Genomic DNA, 25616 nt, shown 5'->3' with positions numbered 1-25616 from the left:
TAGATCATTTTTACATTGATTTAAGAATCATTATTTATTTCACTAATAAATTGAGGTTTTAAAGAGATAACCAATAGTAGTATTGGATAGTAGTAATATAAGTAGTATATTATTGTATGATAAATCAGTATTACCAAATGAGTTGTATTCTATCTAGAATAGAAATTAGTTAATTGATTGTTTGTAAATCTGAAAAAGTGAATAAAAAACAGAATGAGAATAAAACACAAACATAGAATGTCCTGGATTCAGTTTTTTTTTAATTAACAATTTCTATATTATCGAAATGGGGGGTTTGTGGAGATTATAGTTAATAAGTGAGCCATTGGATGCAAGCTTAGTGATATAGAGGTTAAACGTTCGCGTGCGAGATCGAAAGTCTTGAGTTCAAGTCCCGTGTGCATGATCGTGGATGCCCACTGCTGACGAGTCCCACAAGAGGACGAAACAGCCGTCCAGTGCTTCCAGGTATCCCTTGGTGGTCTAGCTTCAAGTGACTCATGATTTCAACTATTGAAGTTACTATAATATCCACAAAAACCCCTTCTGATATGAATCAACATATGCTCACCAATGATTGGTTTCAAGAGGTATTTCCTGGAGTTCTAGTGAGAAGTAGCGACCGGTGGAGTTCAACCAGGCCTGTTGTGAGATAGTAACTCACCAATGACAATGGTGGATGTGTCACTCGAATGACAGTTTAACATCAACTGACTCATGATTTCAACTATTGGAATTACTATAACATCCACAAAACCCCTTCTGACATATACATGTAGCAAAGTCACTATTCTACACTGTTAGCTCAGATAAATAACTAAATACGTGTTTGAGTTGAGAACATGAAGTTGTATCTATTACGTGTGTTATATCCCGATGAGAATAATGAATGGTAACTGTCTGAATCTATTTCTGGTATAATACCATACGTATATTTTTATTGTATAGTTGTTAAGTAACTAAACTACTCATGTTCGTTTTCCTCTAATTACAAGCTTTATTTTGACCTATAAACTATTATTATATGATTTACCATTCTTGAGTTATGCCCAGTATACCAATTACAATCTCTCACATTCATAGCCACTTTTGGCTAAATCTTGTACAAATGTTGTTTCCTATTTTATGGCATGATATAGTCTATTTGGTTGGTGTATATAAACCCAGTATGTTTGAAATAGATGATTCATATCACAGAGACTGAGATTTGTGTTCTGAACTTAACGGGTGTGTTTAGGAGGGAACAAGACCGATGAGACTCTAAACTGCTCATACGGGTTTTTATACGTTACTGATCCGGTCGATAAATTACTGTTCTCTAATTGGCAGTATCATTACATTATAAATCAATAGGATCACAAATCCACAAGTTATAACAATGTGACAACAAGATACACTGTATGACAACTTAATGAAAGTAACAACATGAATAAGAGAGGTAATCATAAATCAATAAGCCATAGTGATAACTAATAATATTGAATACACTTAATATTGACAGGGATAATTTGTTTACCCGATCTTCTAAACTTTCATTGATTGATTATCTTTTAGTTTTGTACGTTATTGTTCAACATTATCCATTGAATCAGTTGTGATATTCTCTTGTTTACTGTTTAATTGTAATTCATTAGTTATATTCAACAATCTTTCGTCAGTAACCAATGTAGGAGACTGATTATTTTGTTCAGATATTCTATGATCCACATCATCAGAGGTTATATGTTCCAAAATTTCATGTAGATCATTTGACTCATTGAAGTTATGTAATTCATAATCCATTAATCTTCCTTCTTCTCTTTCAGTAGTATTTGAAGAAGAAAAAAGATCATATGCTTCAGTAAATGTTCTTGTTTCATCATCAATTTCTGAGAATTCTTGATCATTATCAGTTTTATTCTTTTCATAATCAATATTAGAATGATTCTCTCCAATGATTGATATATTATTTTCAAGAAGAATTAAAGTATCATCATTTATTGATTGTGTGGTGATTGGTAACTTCTCTTCATTGTTGTTGTTGTTGTTCTTGTTGTTGATATATGTAATACCATCTTGAATATGAAATACAAAGTAACAATGTTAAACATACAATTAGGATTAAGATTTTAATGATGAATATCAACTCATGGATAGAAGTACATTCATCTGGCGAGTTCCAAATAGAACGAAACGTATGTTTTTGATATTTCATTTGAAAAAGTTCTACTACTGCGGTGAATGCTATTAACAAGATTGCTAGTTTGGTAATGTGAACTGGTTAGTCGAATATGAGTTGGTGTAGTCAACAGTTGAAAGCAGAATTCTCAGGAACCTGAATGCATTTTGAGTTCGAATTACTTGTAAGATCAGAAGAGAAACTATAGGAGGCAGCCTACAACCAGCTTACGTTGTAGCATACACAATAGATGTAAATAAAAGATTAAAGACTAAATGTTCAAATATTACATTGCAATAAATAGATAGAAGTTCTTATTGATGAAGTTTTGTTCTCTGAGCTGGATGGTTTTGTCGTGGAATTTTCATCGTTCTTCTGAACGGTATCATCATCAGTACAAACTTCAGGTAGAAGTGATGTGTTCAAATTTCTCTGTATGTGGTTCACAGCTTGTCCTGTACACCTCGATGTTGATTGGTTCTTGTTGACCTTAAACCTGTCATTGGTTACTTCTTTGTTTTGGTCGTATCTCCAATTGGTTTGATTTTTGTTCCTACGTTTGTGTATAATTTTCCCCAGACTGCTGAAAACATTTGGAGTAGTTGTTGCACAAAAACCAACAAAATCTTTACAATCAATTATATGCAAACCAAAGGATAAAATGACGAAAGAAGACAAACCAAGTATCATCTACAAAATAAATTGTACCAACTAAGAAAAACACTACATCTGACAAAGCGGATGCCCTCTTCATCTTCGCCTTCATGAACATCAATTAGCGGTCAAATGCCATGACATATCCTCACACATCAATGCACGTGCACAACTGCGGGCATACATTCGACTGGAAAAATGTGGAGATTTTGTATAGAGGCAGTGCCAAAAACACCAGAGAATTTTTAGAAACTTGGCACTAAGGTCAATCAACAAGCACACTGAAATCGATTCAATTTACCAACCAATTAGGAAAATTATGCACAAACATAGAAACAAAAATCAAATCCATGGGAGATACAACCAAAACAACGAAGTAAACAGTGACAGGTTTAAGGTCAACAAGAACCAATCAACACTGTGGTGTACGGGACAAGCTGTAAACCACGTGTGGTGAAATTCAAACACATCACTTCTACCTGAAGTTTGTACTGATGATTATGTCGTTGAGAAGAAAGATGAAATCTCCACGACCAAACCATTCAGCTCAGAGATCGAATTTCCATCAAAATAATCTACCTAAGCTACAACTCTTCTCCAATATCTCAAAACAGAAATTCTTGTCATATAGATAACTTGGAGCATTTTCCTTAAAACTTTGAAACAACAATAGACTGCTGTTCTTCTTCAGTTTGAGACTCCTCAGTAATACTTATTATTGAAGCAATTCAATAGGAACCAACCGGAAAAGTTTGTGATACTAGTTAATGAACTAATCGTGGATGTGGTCAAAATCCCCTTGTAATTATGAGTTTACCTCTGTAAAATATGCAGTTCTCATTTAAATCTCTTGATTGGCTGTCTAATTCTTATAATTATATTATCATTTAAGTCACGAAAGACTGAGCAATAAATGGTTTATGATGTTTTTAGGTCTCCGGAGCCACACATGCGCTACAACGATGGTATTAGCGAGTCTGAAAATCTGGCCCGGGACGTTTTAGGCAAACTGTTTCATCATCTTCGTGACTTGGGTCGGGACTTACAAGTGTTTCCCGTAAACAAGGAATTCCTGGTAAATGCGAGTCATAAGCTTGATCTGATTACATCCCTGACCTTTGTATACACTGCCTGTCGCTACTACCGACTGAGTAGTTTAATGAGATCGTTGAACTGGTGTCATTGTGGCGGTTTTGCTGCTCAGCTGATTCCGAGAACACTAAACATGGTTTATTGTTAATTGTCCTATCATGATTCAATATTAAAGAAAGTTAGTTTAAAGTTAATTTTTTAATTAGTAATATTAAACATACTTTTATTAGATGCAATTTCTTCAGCAAATCTGAAAAAAATTTAAAACAATTGGGAAAATGATAAATGACATTTTAATGACAAAATCTAACTTAGTATCAGAAGGGGTTTTGTGGAGATTGTAGTAATTTCAACAGTTGAGATCATGAGTCAATTGAAGCCAGACCACCACGGGAAACCTGTGGGCAATGGACGGCCGTTTCGTCCTCTTGTGGGACTCGTCAGCAGGCCAGAGACTGGTAGGTCCTGGGTTCGAATCCCGTGAGGCGGAGTCGTGGATGCGCACTGTCGAGAAGTCCCGCAATAGGACGAAACGGCCGTCCATGGTGGTTTGGCTTCAATTGACTCATGAATTCAACTAAAAAAATTGCTAAAATTTTCACAAAACTCTTTTTTGATAAATATCGAATATTAAGTAGGTGTTCGAAGCTAATTATGCGAAATTTCCGAAGTATATATATTTTTTCAGTCTCCTTAGATATTGATTGATCGCCAATTAGATGTTAGCAGTTTGGGAATCGACATATGAATAATGTTCATTCCTTTCAATACATATTGCCAGCAACCGCAATGTCTACGATTTGGCTCTTTTGTAACTTGTACAATGAAAGGTTGTACACTTCTCAGATACTCACTTGAATAGGTTATGCGATTAACAGCCATAATGATGTATTAAAACAATGAAGGAAATAGAAAATCTGTTGAAATACTTAGATGACAGGAACAGGTAGCTCAGATATTCAAACAGGCAGCCATACATCAATGCATTGATCTTGTTCTGATTATCAACAATCAATTTGTGTTGATGTTACCAAAGTACACTTCAAAATGAATATCATCTAATCATCTAGAGATTCTGTGCTATTATTGTTTACTCAATTTTCAGAAGGGGTTTTGTGGAGATTTTGATAATTTTTTAATTGTTGAATTCATGAACCAATTGAAGCTAGGCCACCATGGAAAACCTGAAAGCACTGGACTGCTGTTTCGTCCTAATATAGAACTCCTCAGCAGTGCTCATCCACGATCTCGCCTCGCGAGATTCCAACCCAACACCTATCAGTCTCGTGGGCGAATGTTCAACCTCCAGATCACTGCTAAGGAGTCCCATACTAAGACGAAACGGTTTTCTAGTGCTTCCAGGTTTTCCACGGTTGTCTAGCTTCAACTGACTCATGAATTTAACTATAAAAAAGGTTTATTATATTTATTTAAAGTTTATATGATAGTTCTTTTTAGAATCTAATGTACTTCTGAATAGTAATTAACTACTGATTGGATTTTGACGGATCATTTAATATCGCTACTCAACACTGAAACGAAAATTTAAACTGATCATAGATTTGAAGCGTGTCGTGTGGTGTATGCTACTGATGTCGACAGATATAAGTAGTATGCATCATCAATTGATAGTCAAATGCTTGGAGGTAGAAGGTTAAGAAGATCTAAGAGAATAGAACGAGAACAGAAAATGATTTGTATGGAAATGAAGGAACAATAAAGTCTGAGACAATGGATTGACAGTTTGTAAATGAAGTATTAACTGTATAATTCTCAGATTATGTCATTTTGTGTATTCAAATATATTCGATTGTTCACACTTGTGTTCTCGCAACAATACATATGCACAGGATTATATAGGATTGAAATTCAAACATTAAAATCTCATGGTTTATAGCATACTATCAATGGGATTTGGGTATATATAGAAGAATTTAACATGAATGAAATCATTGTTAATTACTCATTTTGAACTGTCCTCATGTGTATGGTGAATAATGACAAGAACAATATGATATTAGATGGTGGTTGGAGGTAGGAGACAGGAAACCCTGGACTCGGGTTTCCTGTCTCCTACCTCCAACCACCATCTAATCTTACAATAGTGCATGCAGTGTCGAGTCACCTAGGTTGGTGACCACATTGCATCATGGTTGATAGCATTCGATCTGCACTAATAATAAGGACTTGACACACATGACATTGGTCACCAACCAGTGATCAATCAATTGTGACAATATGATATTCGTTGATTTTGTTTACAAGATAGCCAGCAGACAAAGTAAAGGATTCAAAAGATGTACATTTAAACGATCAAAGACCCTAATATTGATAACCATTTATCTATTAAAGCATCAGTTGTCAAGAAATTCGTCTGAATGTTGACCTAAAGATTCACTTGGTATTTAGGACTGCAATTGATTAGTCTCTTATTGGCATATGTTCATCCTGTGCAGATCGCCTCAATATAGCCTTAAGTCACAAACTTTTTTAAGCAAAGATGGATAATAGCTAGCAGTGGCGTTTGAAGTGAACTTGATTGGGTTCGAGTCCCTTAGTGAACATCAACTATGATATGCAAATACATCCGGTTGACGAGTCCTAAATAGGACGAAACGTGCGTCAAACTGGATTCCACTGCTAGCCACTATCCACCGGTGACTTGAAGAGTGATAAATACCTCGATCATTTAATATTACTGAAGTGTTTTGTCCTTGGTAACCCCTTTATTATTATTGTCAATAGAGAAATTCATTAGGGTCATTGAATTACTTGATAGAAAGAAAAAAACAATACAAAATTCTATTTTACATACCCTAATAATGTAATCAAATGTTTTCTAGTACTTTGTGTATGATTTTTTGGTATATAAATACTTCCATCAGGACTTTGCATTGCCATTATGTAATGATAATTTAACCAATTATCCGAAGGTACTTTAAGTTTATTTAATAAACTATCTAACAAATCCACTATATCGTTATTTTCTGTTTCCTGAAGAAGAAGAAGAAGAAACAAGAATTAAACATGGTAATAACACTATCAAGAAATATGGATGAAATGATCTTGATTGATAAACTGGTAATAAGAATTATGGAAGATGGTTGAACAATTTCCTGGATTGGTTGATATGTTAAACACCGTTAGATGCTGACTCAATGGTCTAGAGGTTATTCGTTCGCGCGCGAGACCGAAAGACCTGGGTTCGAATCCTGAGAACAGGATCGTGGATGAGCACTGTTGAGGAGTCTTACAATGAGACAAAACGGCTGTCCAATACTCCCAGGTTTTCAATGGTGGTTTAAAATCAATCAGTTTGTGATCTCAATCAAAAATTTAATAGTCTCTACAACCCTATATTGATAAGAAAGGTGATGGATACTGCTCGGGTGTCCAAACCGAAACAGGTGGTTTACTTAGGTAGCCACACTAGTAGCCTTTAACCCTAAAGGTCTAATCCACAAGGCAGTGGAGTAACGTCAGTAGATGCAGTCACATGGTAGCCTGTGACTAATATTTGCTTCATACGCCATTTGTTCCCTCAGGATCCTGGAGCCCATTTGTACCACTGGTTTGTATTCAGGATTTTCCAACTCCCCTGGTTGGACTCTCCGTGTCCATCAACCCGGTTAAAGCACCGAATATTCGTTTTTCGTCCACTCAATTTCGTAAATTTTAATAAATTGGAATAAAGATCGAACAAATTGATTTATAATCGGAAGTCTGACTTATGTAATTGAAGTTAGAGGCCGCATTGCTTCGTGTTCACTAAGAGACATTAGGATTTTACAATCGATTTTGTGCGAAATTATGATCGGAAATCTCTGGAGTTTCTCAATGGAGAACAAAACTAATTATTCCCTACGTCTTAGTTTACAATGGGTTTCCTAAAGTTTACAATTTGTGACATAAACTCTCCTCATACTTAACAAACCTCTACTAATCACCTTATAAACTCTTATATTTATATAAACTTCTTTGATTTTTACAATGATAGCTCTTAAATAGGTGAAGAGTACACAATGTAGCATGAAATATCCTTGAGAATGAATCACATTTAGCGTTTTCATCATGAACTGACATTAGCTAAAATGCCAAAACTCTATTTAGCTTAATGGATGAGTGAAATCCGAGACCTGTTATCGTAAATCTGATTAGTTCTTCCATAAATTGCAGTTTCGCCTAAAATATTTGTGAGCAATGTACATCCACATAAATTAAACGTGATAATGGGAAAAAGAAGAATCAATATATGAATAAACACTGATGAAGTTAATTGATTATTTCCATGGAAATCCCGCGGGGTGGATGCGCACTGCTGAGGAGTCCCATACTAGGACGAAACGGGCGTCCAGTGCTTCTGGGTTTTCAATGATGGTCTAGCTTCAAATGACTCATGATTTCAATCTGTGAAAATTTCTATGGAAATATATCACAAATTACAACCTACGGAAATTATGTAATATATTTTAAGCTACTATTTATAATTAAGTAGCCTACCGCATACATTAAAAAAATATTAAGATTTATAGGTTTAACCATTGAAAAATATTGAGATTATTAACATGTAAATAAAATAAAAATGAACCGTCACATTAGATCGACAATTTCATAAAGAAATGACTATAGTTGTCATGTACTTCACTGAAAGTGACGGATATCCACATCAGTTGATGGACGGTTATTACAAAGTGTTCTACTCGGGCACAGCTCTAGACATCAATGTACTAATCATCATCGATATGTTGGGTCATAAAAGAAGTGAAACTTCTATGAAATCTATGTAATAACATATTTGAGTTGTATATAAAATCATTCAGACATTTAATTATTATTGAGTCATTTCACTTGCACCCTTTATATTCCTTAACTAATTTACTACATTAAGGTATGCAACTATATTTTATTTAACTTACGGTATTGTCAAACAATTATATTGATACATTCATTCGAACAACTTCCTAATGTACTTGACCTTAACTACAGTAAACAAATTTTCTGATTTTAAGGTCATTAATGTCGAACAATTCGTATTTAAAAGATGATCCTTCATTAGAAAACACTTCTTCAGTCATATTTTATGATGTGTAGTACCAAAACGTTTTTATCATAAAATCATTATATTCTGACTGAGAATCCTAAAAAACTATATTTTGGACTTCGCAGATGACCTAATCCTCCTATCCCATGCACACGAAGAAATACAGATGAAGACAACTAGTGTAGCATCAACCTCTGCATCAGTAGACTTCAACATACACAAAGGAAAAGTCAGTCAGTCAGTCAGTCAGTCAGCTACAACGTAGGACCAGGCACATATGTGCGTCGGTCCAGGTTGCCATACCGCATCAGCACAACAAGATGAACACCGGATTCATAGCAGTGGTTATGTCAAAGGTGGTAATATATAGGAGAAAGATTGCATATAGAGATATAATACAAGAAGAAAGAATTGGTTCGTAGAAAGAAAGATATGAAGCGATTTTAATCTCTTAGTTTAAAGGAAGACAGAGACAAAGGAAAAGCAATATCCTCAAAGACAACACGGAGAACACCAACCCAATCACACTTGATGGAGAAACTCTGGAAGATGTTGAATCTTTTACGTACTTGGGAAGCATCATTGATAAACAAGGATGATAAGATGCAGGCATAAAGGCGAGGAATGTCAAAGCGAGGGCAGCATTCCTACAATTGATGTTCATATGAAACTCAAAACAACTGACAATCAACATCAAAATCACAATCTTCAATACGAATATCAAGACAGATCTACTGTACGGAGCTGAAACTTGGAGAACTATCTCAACCATCATCAAAACGGTACAAGTATTTATAGATAGTTATCTACGCAAGATACTCAATATCCGTTGGCCTGGTACCATCAACAACAGCCTTCTGTGTGAGAGAACAAACCAGCTTTCAACTGAAGAGGGAATTCGGAAAAGACGATCGAAATGGATAAGCCATACATTACGGAAATCACCAAACTGTACCAAGAGGCAAGCCCCAACTTGGAATCCTGAAGGGAAGTGGAAAAGCCTAAGGCCAAAGAACACATTACGTCGGGAATGGAAACAGATATGAAAAGGATGAAAAATAACTGGGAAGGATTGCTTACGACAGGGTTGGATGAAGAGTGCTGGTGGGTGGCCTATTCATGCGAAAGTAATATTTTTAGTGATTTGTAAATTTACTAAAATTATGATTCAAATTTCACTCTACTTTCAATGTTTAAATACATTCATTCTATTTGCATACTAAACGATCACTCGTTTATAACCAAAATCATCTTGTGTAGACCATATCGCTAGCTAAATTATACCAACTAAGTCACAATTTGATTACTAAGCTAACTGGCACATAACCGTAGTTCAATGGTATATCCTCGACTTAAACCTTGTTCTAAATGAAACTGGTTACTAAGTTATATATATAGTCTGAAAAAAACTATTGATTGCGGTGAAGTTCAATTTTCAACAGTTTTCTAGTATCTGAAAAGTTTTTGTGGATATTATAGTAATCTCAATGGTTGAGATTATGAGTCAGTTGAAACTAGACCACTATGGTATACTTGATTTCAAGATGTATATCCTGGAGTTCTAGTGATCAGTGGAGTTCAACAGGGTCTGTTGTGAGATAGTAACTCACAGAAGACAATGGTGGATGTGTCGCCTAATTTCTTGGATTGCTTGAAGTTAGACTTTAACACCATTGGATGCCGACCACCTCAGTGGTTTAGAGGTTAAGCGTCCGCGCACGATATTGATAGGTCCTGAGTTTGAATGTCGCGAGGTGAGATCGTGGATGAACACCGCTGAGGAGTATCACAATCGGACGAAACAGCCATCCAGTGCTTCCAGGTTTTCCATGGTGGTTTAGCTTCAATTGAAAGTTTTCTAGTAATTAAGCTTTAGTACCTAACATCGACCAATATATGTTTGCGAAAGGAGAAGTATACCAATGAGTATTTAATTACATAACCTCTTTTACTTTCGATATAAACTTACAGGTACTTCTGTCTTTTGATCTTCAAGTTGAAATGTTGATGCATCACTTTCGGTAACATTTATTTCATGCCTACAAGAAAAATGACATATTATATACTGAGGCCTATTTATTTATTATATGTTGCAACACATAAATAATGGTACAAACGGGCACCAAATAGATATGTGCCACACAGGTCACTTGATTTATGTGAGGGCTGGGATGCTGCACGGGTGTCAGACTGAAGCAAGTATTTTTCTTAGGAGGCCAGAACCGGAGCCTTTGACTTAAAGGCCAAATCAACAAGGCAGTGAAGCAACGTTAGGAGGTGCAGACCCATGATAGCTGGTGACCAACAATTGGTTCATACTCCATTTGTTCCTTCAGAATACTGAAGTCCATGTGCACCATTCGTTTGGAATCAGGGTTTCCCGACTCCCACAGGTGTACCCTCCGCATCCACCAACCTAGTTAAAGCGTCGGATATTCGCCTTTTGTCCTCTCAATTTCGTGAACAACATTAATGCCTCGAGAAGACACTTAGTAGGACTTTCTTGGCAGTGGCTGCTCAAGGAACGAATGGCGTATTAACCAATCGTTGGTCACCGGCTGCCATGGGACTGCATCGCCTGATGCTGCTCCACCGCCATGTGAATTAGTGTCGGGGATGATATATTCCCAAAACTCATATTTATAATTTTATCATATCGATCAGCTTATCGATCAAATGTTTAAATACTTGAATGGAAGTCAATTGACGAACTTATCGATTAAATATTTGAATGCCTGTCGATTGATGAACTTATTGATTAATGTTTAAAAACATTTTACTATGACAATATTGATTAAATATATTGTATATATACGTTTTAAATTGCGTTTGTGTGCTCGCTCGTTTTCTGGCTGTTTTACAGAATATATTTTCCATACCAAGCTTGGACTTCTCCTTCTAGGTAGCGGGGTTGGAACGCATCAATAGCTAGATTACCGGTCTTTGGTCACTGAGTCTTGTTCTCGTTCGTAGATTAAGTGAACCCGTGAAGCTTTCAAACCTAAAAATTAGACCTTTACGTCAGAGGCTCTAGGTGTGGCCCCCTGAGAAAAGCATCTACTTCGATCTGGGCACCCAGGTAGTGTCACAGCCTACACACAAATCAAGTGACTTTTGTGATGCTTATGTATTCAATACCCCATTTGTACCAATATTAATGTGCCCAAATAAATAAATGTATATGTATGTATGTTTGATTAGCATAACTTCAGTACTAATCTACAAATGAAAACTTCAAGTTGATGTACAGAATCAATTAAGTATTTACTTTATAAGTTTAACCCCCCGAAATAATCCACTTACATAGAATTAGTTAAAATTGGATTGATAGACGACATTATAGAATTCCAATCTTCATGAAGTATAGAAGCAAATTCAGATCTTAAAATGAAATAGTTTAATGTTGAATACTCATAAAAATCATAAAAATCGAAATATTATGAAGATCAGAAACTAAACATGTATTATAGTATGTGCTACTTATATCGACAGATATAAGTAGTATGTATGATTATCAATCAAAAGTGAAATGTCTGGAAGCAGAATGTTAAGATCAAAGAAAAGAGAACGATAACAGTGAATGATTGGTGTAGAATCGAAAAAACCATGAAGTCTAAGACAATTGGTCAACACTTTGCAAATGAAGTCTTCACTAAATGATTCTCAGATTTTACTCAGTTGTTCTGTAATTCGTGTGTTCAAGTCCATTCGATTGTCCCCCTTTTATGTTCTCGTTCACTACAGTACGGCTGGATAGAAATATAACCTACGTATCAGTGAATTTGAGGAATTTTGTAAGTGAAATGAAATAACACTATGATAATATACCATAAAAGACTATATTATGTCATAGATTAGCTGTACTCAGTGATTTGCTGGATTCAATCTGAAGTGAGATTATAAGCCTACACTGATAGAGATAATCATCTTGTATCCCTTAATCCTTAATGATCTAACTTTATTTCTTCAATAAAATTGTCTCAAAGCCGAATACTTCGGAAACAATCATCCAAACTTTCTTTGTATATACATAAGAAAAATTTCTACATTATATAAAATATTTGACAAGAGATACTGATCAGTATAGGGTTATGGAGATTATGAAGTTTTTGATTGAGATCATGAATTGATTGATTTTAAACCACCACTGAGAACCTGGAAGTATTGGACGGCCGTTTCATCCTATTGTGGGACTTCTCAACAGTGCACATCCAGGATCCCGTGCTCGGGATTTGAACCTAGGGCCTTTGGTCTCGCGTGCGCACGTTTAATCTCTAGATCAGTGAGCTGGTCGGCATCCGATGATGTTAATTTGTGACCTCAACCAATCCACTAATGGTCTAACATCAATCGGTTCATGATCTCAATCTAAAAGATATTGAACTTACTCAGGAGTGGTTGAAAAAAGTTTCTCAGATGTAGTGAAATTCAATCCTTCTTGATAAATAGAAACAGCTTCTTCAAATCTTAAAAATGAGACGTTTTAACAATGAATTATCATAAAAACATGTTATATTTCATTAAATCTAACCTTATCGTTGTGAAGATTAAAGATTAAGAATGGAATTCGCGTAATGTGTCTCTATATGTAACCTAATAAGAAATACAGCTAGTGAGCAAATGAAATTGATTGTTTAAATAAAGTACACATTGGATACTCATTGAATGTGAATAGAAATTTTGAGAGTGAAAATGGAACCTATCGATGATATAATAGTATTATTGTGGAAGGTGATCGGATTTGAAACTATGACCTATACGGTTTCAATTTAAATGCTCAATGATGTCCTTACTTTCATTATAGATAGTTGAAAGTAGTGGACAAGAAACTTTTTCAGACCTATTTCTCGTAGTAATTTGCACTCATCATTAAGGTATACCCATGATCTTCAGTAAATTGATGTTTCCAGGTAGATAGAAACCCGAATCACAGCTTCACAATCTAAGACGTTTTCAGTAAATGGCTCGAGCAGCAACTGACATCCTACAGGATTGAGGTATTTAAAATGTTTGGTCACTGAGTGGTTACCAACTACTTTCTTACTACCCGATACAGAAACATAATCCATACAGTGTCAAGTCAGTTGAATTCAAACAGAACAAAAAGACTAGATAGACAAAAAATTGTGATTACACAATCCATACAAATATAACCTTGCGATCGCTGATTTTCGATGATGGTTACAATAATGTCAATTTAATGACTAAAGATACTTTGAAATCAAGTAAACCAAGTCTGTACATACACAATGAATTCGTGCTACCCTCAGTTTTACTTTGCTCAATAACATAGTCCTTTTGCCCTCTTTTGGTTCTCCTAATTTTTTTTGTTTGTATGTAATTACAACATTCACAGCTTCATTCTTATGCAAATACCATATAAGTATCAGACTTCTTATCGAAATTTGATTAATTCTCTTACTTATGTACTTACGCTTGTTACCATTAATGGAGCATAGGCCGCTGACCAACATTCTTCAACCCACTCTATCCTGAACCTTCCTTTCTAGTTCTATCCAACTATTATTCATTTCTGCAGCAACCTGGATGACTCTCCCGGTCTCCCACATTGTACGAACATTCCATGTACTTGAATTAATGGTTACTCTGGTTGTTAGAAGAGACATCGGCCTCATGACTTCCGAATGAACTCGGCTTTTACCATGAAGCATCATAACTTTTCTAATTCCAAGGACAGAGTTTAAATGGTTTGAATTATTTTATCTGGTTAGCGTTTTTCTAACGAGTTCGTTTTCTACAGGATGAGGTCGCTAACCCTATGCCCAACTCTTCGCCTTTTTCCTGGTTCGGGACCGGAAGGCGCCCCAGAGAGGCTCTAGAAGGAATTTACAAAATCTATTAATCTGACAGCAACATGTTTCAATTCACTATCATTCATTAATAAACACCAGTGAATAGTATAATCAACCTGTTCATCTTCTTAATTGCTTCATTAATTATTAGTCAATATTTTCTTTTACATGATTCCGAATTTATACTAAAGTTCATTATGTATTCGTATAGAATAAGCAGCTGTAGATTAGTTGTAAAGCTTTTGAAAAAAAATGCTCTAATTGGTTGAGTGTATTCTTCACAGATGATTGAGTAAGTCTTCATCATGAGAACTTGAGTCCCTTGGTTCGGTCACTCTCTAGGTCATGAGTGTGCATTCCTAAAGAGTTATCCACTACTCCCTAGTTTTCAATGATATCCTGAACTAGACTATTCTATGATGTATGCAACCTAAACATTTCATATTAGTTAGTAAACATTACCAATATTGAGGTTATTGATGTTAACTGAGCTTATTAAGTCGTATTTCACATGCCTTTCATACATTATACATTCAACAAATAAGATTAGACTTACACAGTACCAAATAAAGACAAGTTTCCTGAAATATTGGGATTCCGTTCTTCTCTTTCAGTTGAACCAAAATCTTCAACACTACAAATCAGACATTGTATATGATATATGTAAATGATTATGTAAATGTAATATCCATTTTCTTTAACAGTAAACTGAGTATAATTGCAGTTCATGGACAATCTTTGACAATTTTAAAATGATCTTAATGATTGAAAGATGGTCTGATAGTTTGTATAAATCAGGAATATTTTTATTCACTTGGTATTGTTTACTTATATCTTTTCATTGTTATTTAGGACTGCAATTGATCAGTCTCTTGTTGGTGTTCTGTGCGGACTACCTTGATATTGCCTGAAGTCATAAGCAGGTGGCTATCAAAACTCAATAGCTAAGTAGATAACGCAATGATGTTTGAAACGAACGGTACTGGATTCAAGTCCCAGAGTGAACAACAACTTTTAGGTTCATGTACATCCAGCTGACGAGTCCCAAATAGGACGAAACGCACGTCAAACTGGATTTCATTGCTAGTTACTATCTATCAGGAATAATTTGTTAGAAAAGTAAAGAAACCTGAATAAATATGGTTGTTTACGCATCTTCCATGGACTATTTTCAGTCTTTACTATAGATAGGGAGGAGGGAGGGAGTATCTCTATGTAATAAACAAGTTTATTATTTAGTGAATCACTAAGTGAATATATTTAATAATTGATTTTTGTTATGTCCGAGTGGAGATTAAATTACAGGTAACTCCCGAGGACTATTAATGGACTAATATTCTATAAATATTCTTATTGTATAATTATTCAACAATTACATTACATATATTTATATTCCTCTTATTATAAGCTTTATTTTGACCTATAACTTATTATTGTACGATTTACGGTTCTTAAGTTATGTTCAGTTTATTAACTACTGCCTCCCACATTCACAGCCACTTTTTGGGCTTATTTGTGTACAAATATTATTTCCTATTTTATGGTACGTTGCGGTCTGTGTGATTGATATATAAACTAAGTATGCTTGAAATAAACGATCTGCTCTGATTCTGGTCTGATCTGCTCTGATTCGGAAGCTGGTATCTTGTTCTGGACTCAAGTGGAAGGGCTCGTAGGACATAGGACCAATAAGGACACTAAACTGCCCACACCGGTTAAACGTCATTGGTTGGCCTAGTGTGAAGATTCGTATAAGTCGTATCCGGATTGGTAGATAAGTCGTGTGACAGAAAAAACCAGACACCCAAGGTCATAACAATTGGCGACGGGGATTTTGGCAAAAACAAAATAATTGGGAGACGCAAGGTCATAACAATTTTAAATTAAAGAAAATGAAAAACAAAACTATCTTGGTGATTTATGTGGAGAGACTACAATTTATGGGTGAACCAATCCAGTATAAGATACACAGGTCTTGGATTTTGGCGCGAAATCCACTCATCCATTTGACTAAATGAAGTTCTGTCATTATAGCTGATGAAAACTCTAAATCTAATTCCTAACCTTAATCATCAACTGTAAATCATAATTTGAATTCTTCACACTGGTTTATAACTCTCATTTGGTTCTAGTTAATAGGTGAACACTACAACGGTCACTTTAGCGTCACTGAAAGGTCGTCCATTAATTATAGTATCACCATTTACGTATTAATACACAATCTTTGAATAAATGTTATATCCATTTTGAGTCAATTGTATTTACTTATTTAAACAGATAAACATGGATGCAAGGAGGCACCAAACAGATATGCACCACATAAATCATTCGATTTGTGTGAGAACTAAGATAATGCCTAGGTGCACAAACTGTTATAACTTATGGCCTTGTGCCCTTAATAATAATATCAGACGTAGTGATACCGTCAATTAGAGTACAATAATTTATCAACCGAACCAATGACGCATAAACCTATACGAGCAGGATAGAATCTCATTAGTCCTACACCTGCCTGTTAAGTTTAGAACATCAAACTCAGCCTCTGTGATTTATTATTCTTCAGTTATGCTAAGTCTATCAATTACTATCTTCCACATTCACAGCAACATTTGGCTAAATATTGTACAAATGCTGTTTCCTATTTTATGGTATGATGTGTTCTGTTTCGTTTGTATATAAACCCATTATATTCGTAATAAGAGATTCATATCTCAGAGGCTGAGATTTATGTTCTGGATTTAACAGGTAGGGTGAGGTGGGAAGCAGGACCAATAAAGACTCTAGACTGTTCTTACGGGTTTATGCGTCATTGGTCCGGTTGATAAATCACTGTTCTCTCATTGGCGGTATCATTACATTATACATAGATAGAGGCACAAATCCACGGGTTATAACACCATCCAGCTCAGAGAACAAAACTCTGGTGTCATAATAGTAAGTATTACAGTTTATTATAAATATTTACTAAACTAACAAAATATTTTAAGACTTACTTATAAAATTCAGTGGAATTTTCTATTAGACGATTAACTGGAGTTACAGTTGAATCCGTTTCTCTAAGTTAAATAAAAAGTCATGCAGAATATGCGATACATTAGGAGTCATCTACAATACCAATGAAGGTTTAATCTAATAGGTCCATTATATTTCATGAATGAATAACATAATTTAGAGAAACATTCATTGAAAGACAAAGAGCAGTAGACAACTGTTTATTGTTATAGGCAAAGATCGATAGTGGTTAGCAATGGAATCCAGTTTGACGCGCATTTTATCCTAGTTGTGACGCCCCAGCTAGATGTATCTGGGTCTCAGACTTGTTGATTTTCACTCTGGGACTCGAGCCTAGTATCGTTGGAAATGTGTGTCCTGGATTCCATTGCTAGCCACTATCCATCTTTGCCTAAAAAGCTTATGACTTAAGACAATATCGAGGCAGTCCGCACAGGATACACAAATGCCAATAAGAGACTGATCAATCGCAGTCCTAAACATCAATGGGAAGATTCAAGCAAACAACACCAATGTTATTGTTGAAGTTTGTTATTTCCTTCATCTTTTTTCCGAAATTCTCGTCACAAATTGTTATGCCCTTAGCTTATACGATTATTGTGAAATATGCGATTGCCAATTTAGATGCTCTGACTTATCGACCGGATCAATGACGTATAAACCTGTACGAGCAGTCTAGAATCTTTATCGGTCCTTCTTCCTGCCTAACCCTGCCTATTGAGTCCAGAACACCGATCTCAGCCTCTGAGATATGAATCATGTATTTCAAACATACTGAGTTTATACACAAGCCAAATGGACCACATCACATCATGAAATAGAAAATAACATTTGTAAAAGATCAAGCCAAAAAGTGGCTGTGATTGTCAGAGATTATAGCTAATAAAGTGGGGATAACTTAAGAATAGTAAATCGTATAGTAGTAGTTAACAGGTCAAATAAAAGCTTACCATGAAATAAATATGAATATAAATACATAATATAGTTACTTAATAGTCATATAGTAAGAATTTACGTATAACATTAGTCCATAAGTAATTCCTAACGGTTACCATTCATTTATTCACGTCCAGACATTCCTAAGCATTGTGAAAACATGCAGAGATGACTATTAAATGCGTCTTGATTTTCAATAGTTTAGTGGTGGACATCAATTAACAACTAACATTATGAATGGAATGAAGTAACTACCACAAATTACACAACCAAAGATATAATGCTAAACAGAGAGTACCTGAATGTAACAACAGTAGTTTCATATGACACAATCTTTCAGATCATAAACGATATTCTGTCAATGGCAAAACTATACTTATAACTTATTCAAACTTAATGGGCCATAAATCGTACTTATCTTGGTAATTATTAACATCGTATATCTATAAACTTGAGAAAATTGTGTCATTGTGGTGTATACTACTTATATCTGTCGATATAAGTAGTATATAGCACCAACCAAAATTGGAATGGTTTGGCAGTAAAAAGTTAAGAAGATAGAATAGAAGAGAATGAGAACAGAGAATAATTATTATGTAAATACAGGAATAACAAAGTCTGAGACAATTGATAGATATTTTGTCAATGAAGTATTAAACGTAATCTTGATTGGTTGACCCCATTCTTATGTTCGCATTCACCACAATATCATGACCAATAACCATGAATAATCAGATAGGGGTCTTGGGGATATTATAGTAGGTTAAATAGTTGAGATCATGAGTCGACTGCAGTTAGATCACCGTGGAAAACCTGGAAGCACTGGACGGCCTTTTCGTCCTAGTATGATGACAATGGTGGACGTGCGGCGCAATTTCATGGATTGGTTGAAGTTAGACATTAGTACCGTTGGATGCCGATTTAGTGGTCTAAAGGTTATGCGCTCGCACGCGAGACAGATAGGTCGTGGGTTTAAATCTTGCGAGGCGGGATCAAGGATGCGGACTGCTGAGGAATTTCACAATAGGATGAAACGGCCGTCCAGTTCTTTCAGGTTTTCCATGGTGGTAGTCAAGCTTCAATTGACTCATAAACTCAACTATATACGGTCACTGGCAGAATATTCATAAGATATTATTGATTATTATTAAGTAGATGTATTATAATAATGTGCTTTCTACCAATAACTAGTCTGTTATATAATAGGAAAGTTTCTATTTAGTTAGAAATGATAACATATTTCACAAACTTACTTATTACCCAGTTCTGATATTGTGATTTCTGTTAAGATTGGATTTTCACTTGATAATGGTGAAAAATTAGTTATAAACAGTAAAGTGAATAGATAGTGTAGATAATCCATACTTTTGTCTTTCCGATCTAAGAGAAAGAACAATACTTAGTCAACTGAAGTATTTGAATTTATTATTTATTTATTTGAACATATAAATACTGGTACAAAGGGGCAGTGAAGCAACGTTAGGAGATGTAGTCCCATGGTAGCCGATGACCAACGAGTGGTTCATACGCCATTTGCTCCTTCAGGATACTGGAGCCCATCTGCACCATTGGTTTCGATTCAGGGTTTTCCGACTCCCGTGGGTGGACCCTCCGCATGCACCAACTCAGTTAAAGCGCCGGATATTCGTTCTTCGTCTTAATTTCGTAAACAACAGCAATGTCTTGAGAAGGCAGTGATCAGGACTTCCTTGACAGTGGTTGTATACGTGTGGCCATGTTAGATCATTTCGAAATGGAGATCTGACTCTCCCTACCTTCGGTCGTACCAGAGCATTTGAGGGTGAAAATGAAATATTACTTTGAACAGACTTTCATGTATGAAATTATTCACGAGTTCATTGCGTAGTGAAATAAATAATTCATTGTTTCTACTACTACTTAATTGAACAATCTCAATCCACTAATAAATAGCTGTGAAATATCGTTTGAAATAACTCCGCCTGGAGCCCCTCTAAGGCCGCTGCCGGTCTCAAGTCTGGATAAAGGAGGAGAGTTGGGCATGGGGTAGAAAACTAACTCGTTAAAAAATGCTAACCAGAAAAAAATAGTTCAAAGCTTTTAAACTCTGTCTTTGGAGTTAGGTCTTTATTTAGAAGAGTTACGACGTATCATGATGAAAGCCGAGTTCCTTTGGAAATCACGAGGCTGATGCCCCTTCTGACAACCAGAGCAACCATTAATTCAAGTACATGGAATGCTCGTACAATGTGGGAGACCGGGAGAGTTATTTAAATTGCTGCAGACTAGTCGACGGCCTATGCTCCATTGGGAGCAACAGGCGTAAGTCAGTAAGTAAGTAATCATTTGAAATCACTTATTCTCCAAATACTATAGTATCATAAATTTTATCACTGAACTTATGATATCTGTTGAATTAATGACTTTAAACAAAGTAAACATAAAAGAGGAAGAATGTTGTGTTTGTGAAAATCTCAGAGAATGAAGATGAGTCTATAGTACCTGATTAACCTACAAATTATACCGTCATGTGTTTTCCACCCACTATCTATACTTATTTTATCATACATTTCATATCGTGTACCTTTTCAAAACTAATATGGAGCTTAAGTTCAACGAACTTTCTCATTCATTGACTAATACTAACTTACTTCTCACATTTTCTGAAAGTTCCATATACCTATAAAAATTTTTGGTCTGGTTGTTAGAAAGGGCATCAGCCTCGTGACTTCCGTAGAATCTCGGCTCTCATCCTGAGGCGTCATAATTCTTCCTTCAACTCCCAAGGAAGAGTTTGAATGGTTTAATTTGTTTAATCAAGTTGGCATTTTTTAGCAAGATTGTTTTCTATGAGGTGGGATTGCCGACTTCATGCCCAACCCACCTCGTTTACCTAGGCATGGGACGGGCAGTAACTCTAGAAGAGCTACAGGCTTATACTAACACTATATGTCTATGAATACAAATAGTTTCATAGTCACTTAGCTATTCAAACTTACGTTTATCGACATTGTAATTCACTAGAATGACATTAAATTACTTACCACCTAACTTGATAATTACACTACAGATTATCCTTGAAATTTCAACAGAATTAAAACTCGGGTGAGTATTGTATTTATCATGTAGTGTCGGTTATTACGTTAACCTCATATACCTAATTCTAGCTTCTGGATAGACCAATTTAACCATTAATTCTTGCTTCACATTTTGACCTTGTCGATTATTCGCTTATCAATCTTGACTGTTTTCATATGAGCGTATGTGTGTGCACTTATCTTATCCATCACATGTCTGCAACTTATTTTTATCTGGCTAAATGAGAGATGGCTCACATGTGTTCTCCACCGTGTATTATTTCGCTTCGTTCTCTTCTATTCGTTTCATTCCTCTCATTTCCTGTTAAAGATCAGTGAGTGTACAAAATATATGTATTCAAAACATCTATGCTCGTATCCGACTTATTTAATTCCGTTGTTCACCAACACGATCTAAGTCAATAATTATATACAAAGAATGACGACATGTATATCTCGATAACAATCAGAAAAGATCTCACTGGAGTCAGATCCCAGGCCACTAAAGTGGTGAGCCTGTCGATAACATCGTGTGGTCTGATAGGTGTCAAAATGAAGGGCCACTAAAATCAATTTCTTCTCTTGTAATAATCCAAAAATTCAGATGAAACTCATTGCGGCAAAATGTCTACATTTTTCCCTCTTCTTAATTCCACTATTCATTTCAATCTTAGAATGTTTTCAAAAGTAAATTTTGCTTCAATACATTATAAAACAGTGAGAAAACTATTTTTTAATAATTGAATTCAAGAATCGATGTAAGCTAGATCACCATTGAAAACCTGGGAGCGCTGGATGTTAGAGACAGATATCTGTCTCAGACAATAGATGAATGATTGAGCAATCATTCATGGATCGATTGAAATTAGACATTACCACCATTCGATGCCAGATCAGTAGTCTAGAGGTTAGCGTTCGCGGACGAGACCAAAGGTCCTGGGTTCGAATCTTGCGTGTGTGAGCAATGTTGACAAGTCCCATACTAGTACGAAACGGCCGGCCACTACTTTCCAGGTTTTCAATAGTGGTCTAACCTCAACTGAATCATGAATTTAACGATTAAAATTCCTACAATCTCCACAAACCCTATTCTGATCAAAACTATATTTATCATTGAAAACTATGGGTATTTCAATAGTATGAAGTACTATTCATGTCTTACCGTGTCATATAGAGCAAATGTTAATAATAGAAAGTTATGTAACTTCTATAGAAAGAAGAACATTATTCGACTAGTTTTACACACTTTTTACTCACTGCTTAAAGATTCCTCGCAGAATGAAGCCCTTGAAATGTCATATCTATTTAGATAAATGTACCATAAAATTACACATTTATCCAAAAAAAGTCCTATCAAATGAACCTAGTGTAACTTAAAAAATATACCATCCAAGAAATTGAAAACCTCTAGTCAATAACACGTAATAAACATTCCATACGGATGGTCAAATTAGTTTTTTATTCCAATATATACATCCAAACAGCTTAAAAGTATTTGTTATGAACTATACTAGTAGCATAGGGAAAGATGAATATCGGCTAGCAGTGAATACAGGTACATCCAGCTGACGAGTCCTAAATAGGACGAAACACGCGTCAAACTGGATTCCACTGCTAGCCACTATCCATCTTTGCTTATAATGCTTGTGACTTAATACAATATCGAGTCAGTCCGCACGGGATGCACATATGCCAACATGAGACTGATCGATTGCAGTCCTAAATAACAATGGGAAGATACAAGTAAAGAACACTGAGTGAATTTATACTAGTAGTGTTTATTACGTATTCCTTTTAAGTTTCCTACAAAAGTACATTTTATAATTATAAGAATTAGAGAAGATTTCACTTAAAAAAGTCCTTTTATTCATATCAAAAAGCTTGAAAGGGGTTTTGCGGAGATTCGAATAGTGTAATAGTTGGATTTATGGGTCAATTGAAGCTAGACCATCATGGAAGACCTGGAAGCACTGGGCGGCCGTTTCATCATCATGTGGAACTCCTCAGCATTGCGCATCCACGATCCCGCCCGCGAGCTTTGATCTAGGGACCTATTGGTTTGAGGTGCGGATGCTTAACCTCTATATCACTGAGCCGGCCGGCATCCAGCGGTGCTAATGTCTAACATCAACCAATTCAAGAAATTGAGCGACACATCCACCATTGTCATCAGTGAGTTACTATCTCACAACAGACGTGGTTGAACTCCACTGGTCACTCTTTCTCACTGTAACTCCAGGAAATACCTCTCGGAGACCGTCACTAGTGAGCATATGATGATTATGATCAGAGAGGGGGTTTTCTGGATATTATATTATTTTTAATAGTTGAGATCATGAGTCAGTTAAAGCTAGACCAACATAGAAAACCTAGAAGAACTAGATGACCGTTTCATCCTAGCATAGGACTCCTCGACAATGCTCATCGAAGATCCTGACGCGCAGGATTCAAACCCAAGACCTATCGGTCTCGCACGTGAACAATTAACCAAAAAATTAAGTCAATAGAAAATACAACCAAAATAGACAAACTAATCAATCAACGTCGGGATCTACAGAACAATCTGTAATCGATATTTAGAGTAAGAATTTCGAACAATTCACTTCTACTTGAAGTTTATGCTATTGATATCATCCGGAAGAACGATTAAACCATCCAGTTCAAAGAATAAAACCTCACCTAAACACATTCAACTCAGATGATAAACAATGATATCCTCTAAAACAATCCACAATTCATTTCACTTACATGAATCAAAATCACTATTATAAATGAATAAATAATGAGAAATTTATAATTTATTTATATCAGACTAAACTGTTGTATCTAACTATTTCATTGGTCAATTGAAACTAGACCAACATAGAAAACCTAGAAGAACTAGATGGCCGTTTCATCCTAGTATGGGACTCCTCGACAATGCGCATCGAAGATCCTGACCCGAAGGATTCAAACCCAAGACCTATCGGTCTCGTATGCAAACACTTAACTAAAAAATCAAATCAATAGGAGATACAACCAAAATAAAAAGAAGTAAACAATGACAAGTTTATATTGCTGATGATATCGTTCAGAAGAACAATAAAAACTCCATAGACAAATAATCAAGCTCACAAAAACACATTCAACTCAGATGATAAACAATGATATCCTCTAAAACAATCCACAATTCATTTCACTTACATGAATCAAAATCACTATTATAAATAAATAAATAAATAAATAAATAATGAGAAGTGTATAATTTATTTATATCAGACCAATCTGTTGTATCCAAGTGTTTCATTAGCTGAATCTTTTTTTTATTTTTTCTTTCATTTTTTATTTATGATTGTAATTAAAACAACAGCAACAAAAAAATTACAAAAAAAATATTTTTTTTTCGAAAAAAAAACAAAAAATTTTTCACATCACAAAAAACATTATGTACCTTGTAGAACGTTTTATTTATTTATTTTTTTTTCCATAAATCGATTAAGTGAATGAGAATATTTTATGTACGATATTTGGGGGTGGGGACGGGAGGTTGGAAGGGGTGTTTTGTGTCGTTGTTTTTTGTTTGTTTGTTTCTTTCTATTTTTGTTTGTTTTTTTTCGGTGTTGCTGGGTTTGTTTGTTTTCGGTTTTACATTTTTTGTTTAGTCAGTTTATAAAAATTAGTTTTAGTTTTCTTAATTAGAGAATAAAATTCTAAATCAAACTAACATGAAATTTCATTTATACAGAGTGTAATTATGTATAGAAATGAAATAGGTTTAAATGTAATTTAATATCTATATTGTAGTATAAATTAGTTTAGTTTGTTTTATCTGAGAAAATTCATGAATTAGTTAAAGTTAAATTGAAATGAAAAAC

General features: G+C 35.1%; 1 protein-coding gene across 1 annotated transcript; it reads right to left on the bottom strand.

Moving 5' to 3' along the window:
• MS3_00010018 (uncharacterized protein) lies at positions 1-25048 on the bottom strand (the record flags this gene model as incomplete). Its single annotated transcript, XM_051218347.1, has 11 exons — positions 1-189; positions 1517-2054; positions 4126-4154; positions 6720-6898; positions 10915-10984; positions 12249-12326; positions 13334-13411; positions 15315-15392; positions 17752-17814; positions 19960-20086; positions 24946-25048. 10 exons carry the CDS (start codon positions 25046-25048, stop codon positions 1564-1566), a joined length of 1296 nt encoding a protein of 431 aa, XP_051072949.1. The 3' UTR covers positions 1-189; positions 1517-1563.
• Between the last annotated feature and the right edge of the window lie 568 nt (positions 25049-25616).

The sequence above is a fragment of the Schistosoma haematobium genome, chromosome 1, assembly GCF_000699445.3.
Source record: "Schistosoma haematobium chromosome 1, whole genome shotgun sequence".
In the NCBI taxonomy this organism is placed as follows: domain Eukaryota; kingdom Metazoa; phylum Platyhelminthes; class Trematoda; order Strigeidida; family Schistosomatidae; genus Schistosoma; species Schistosoma haematobium.
This window is presented reverse-complemented; position numbering and strand designations above follow the sequence as displayed.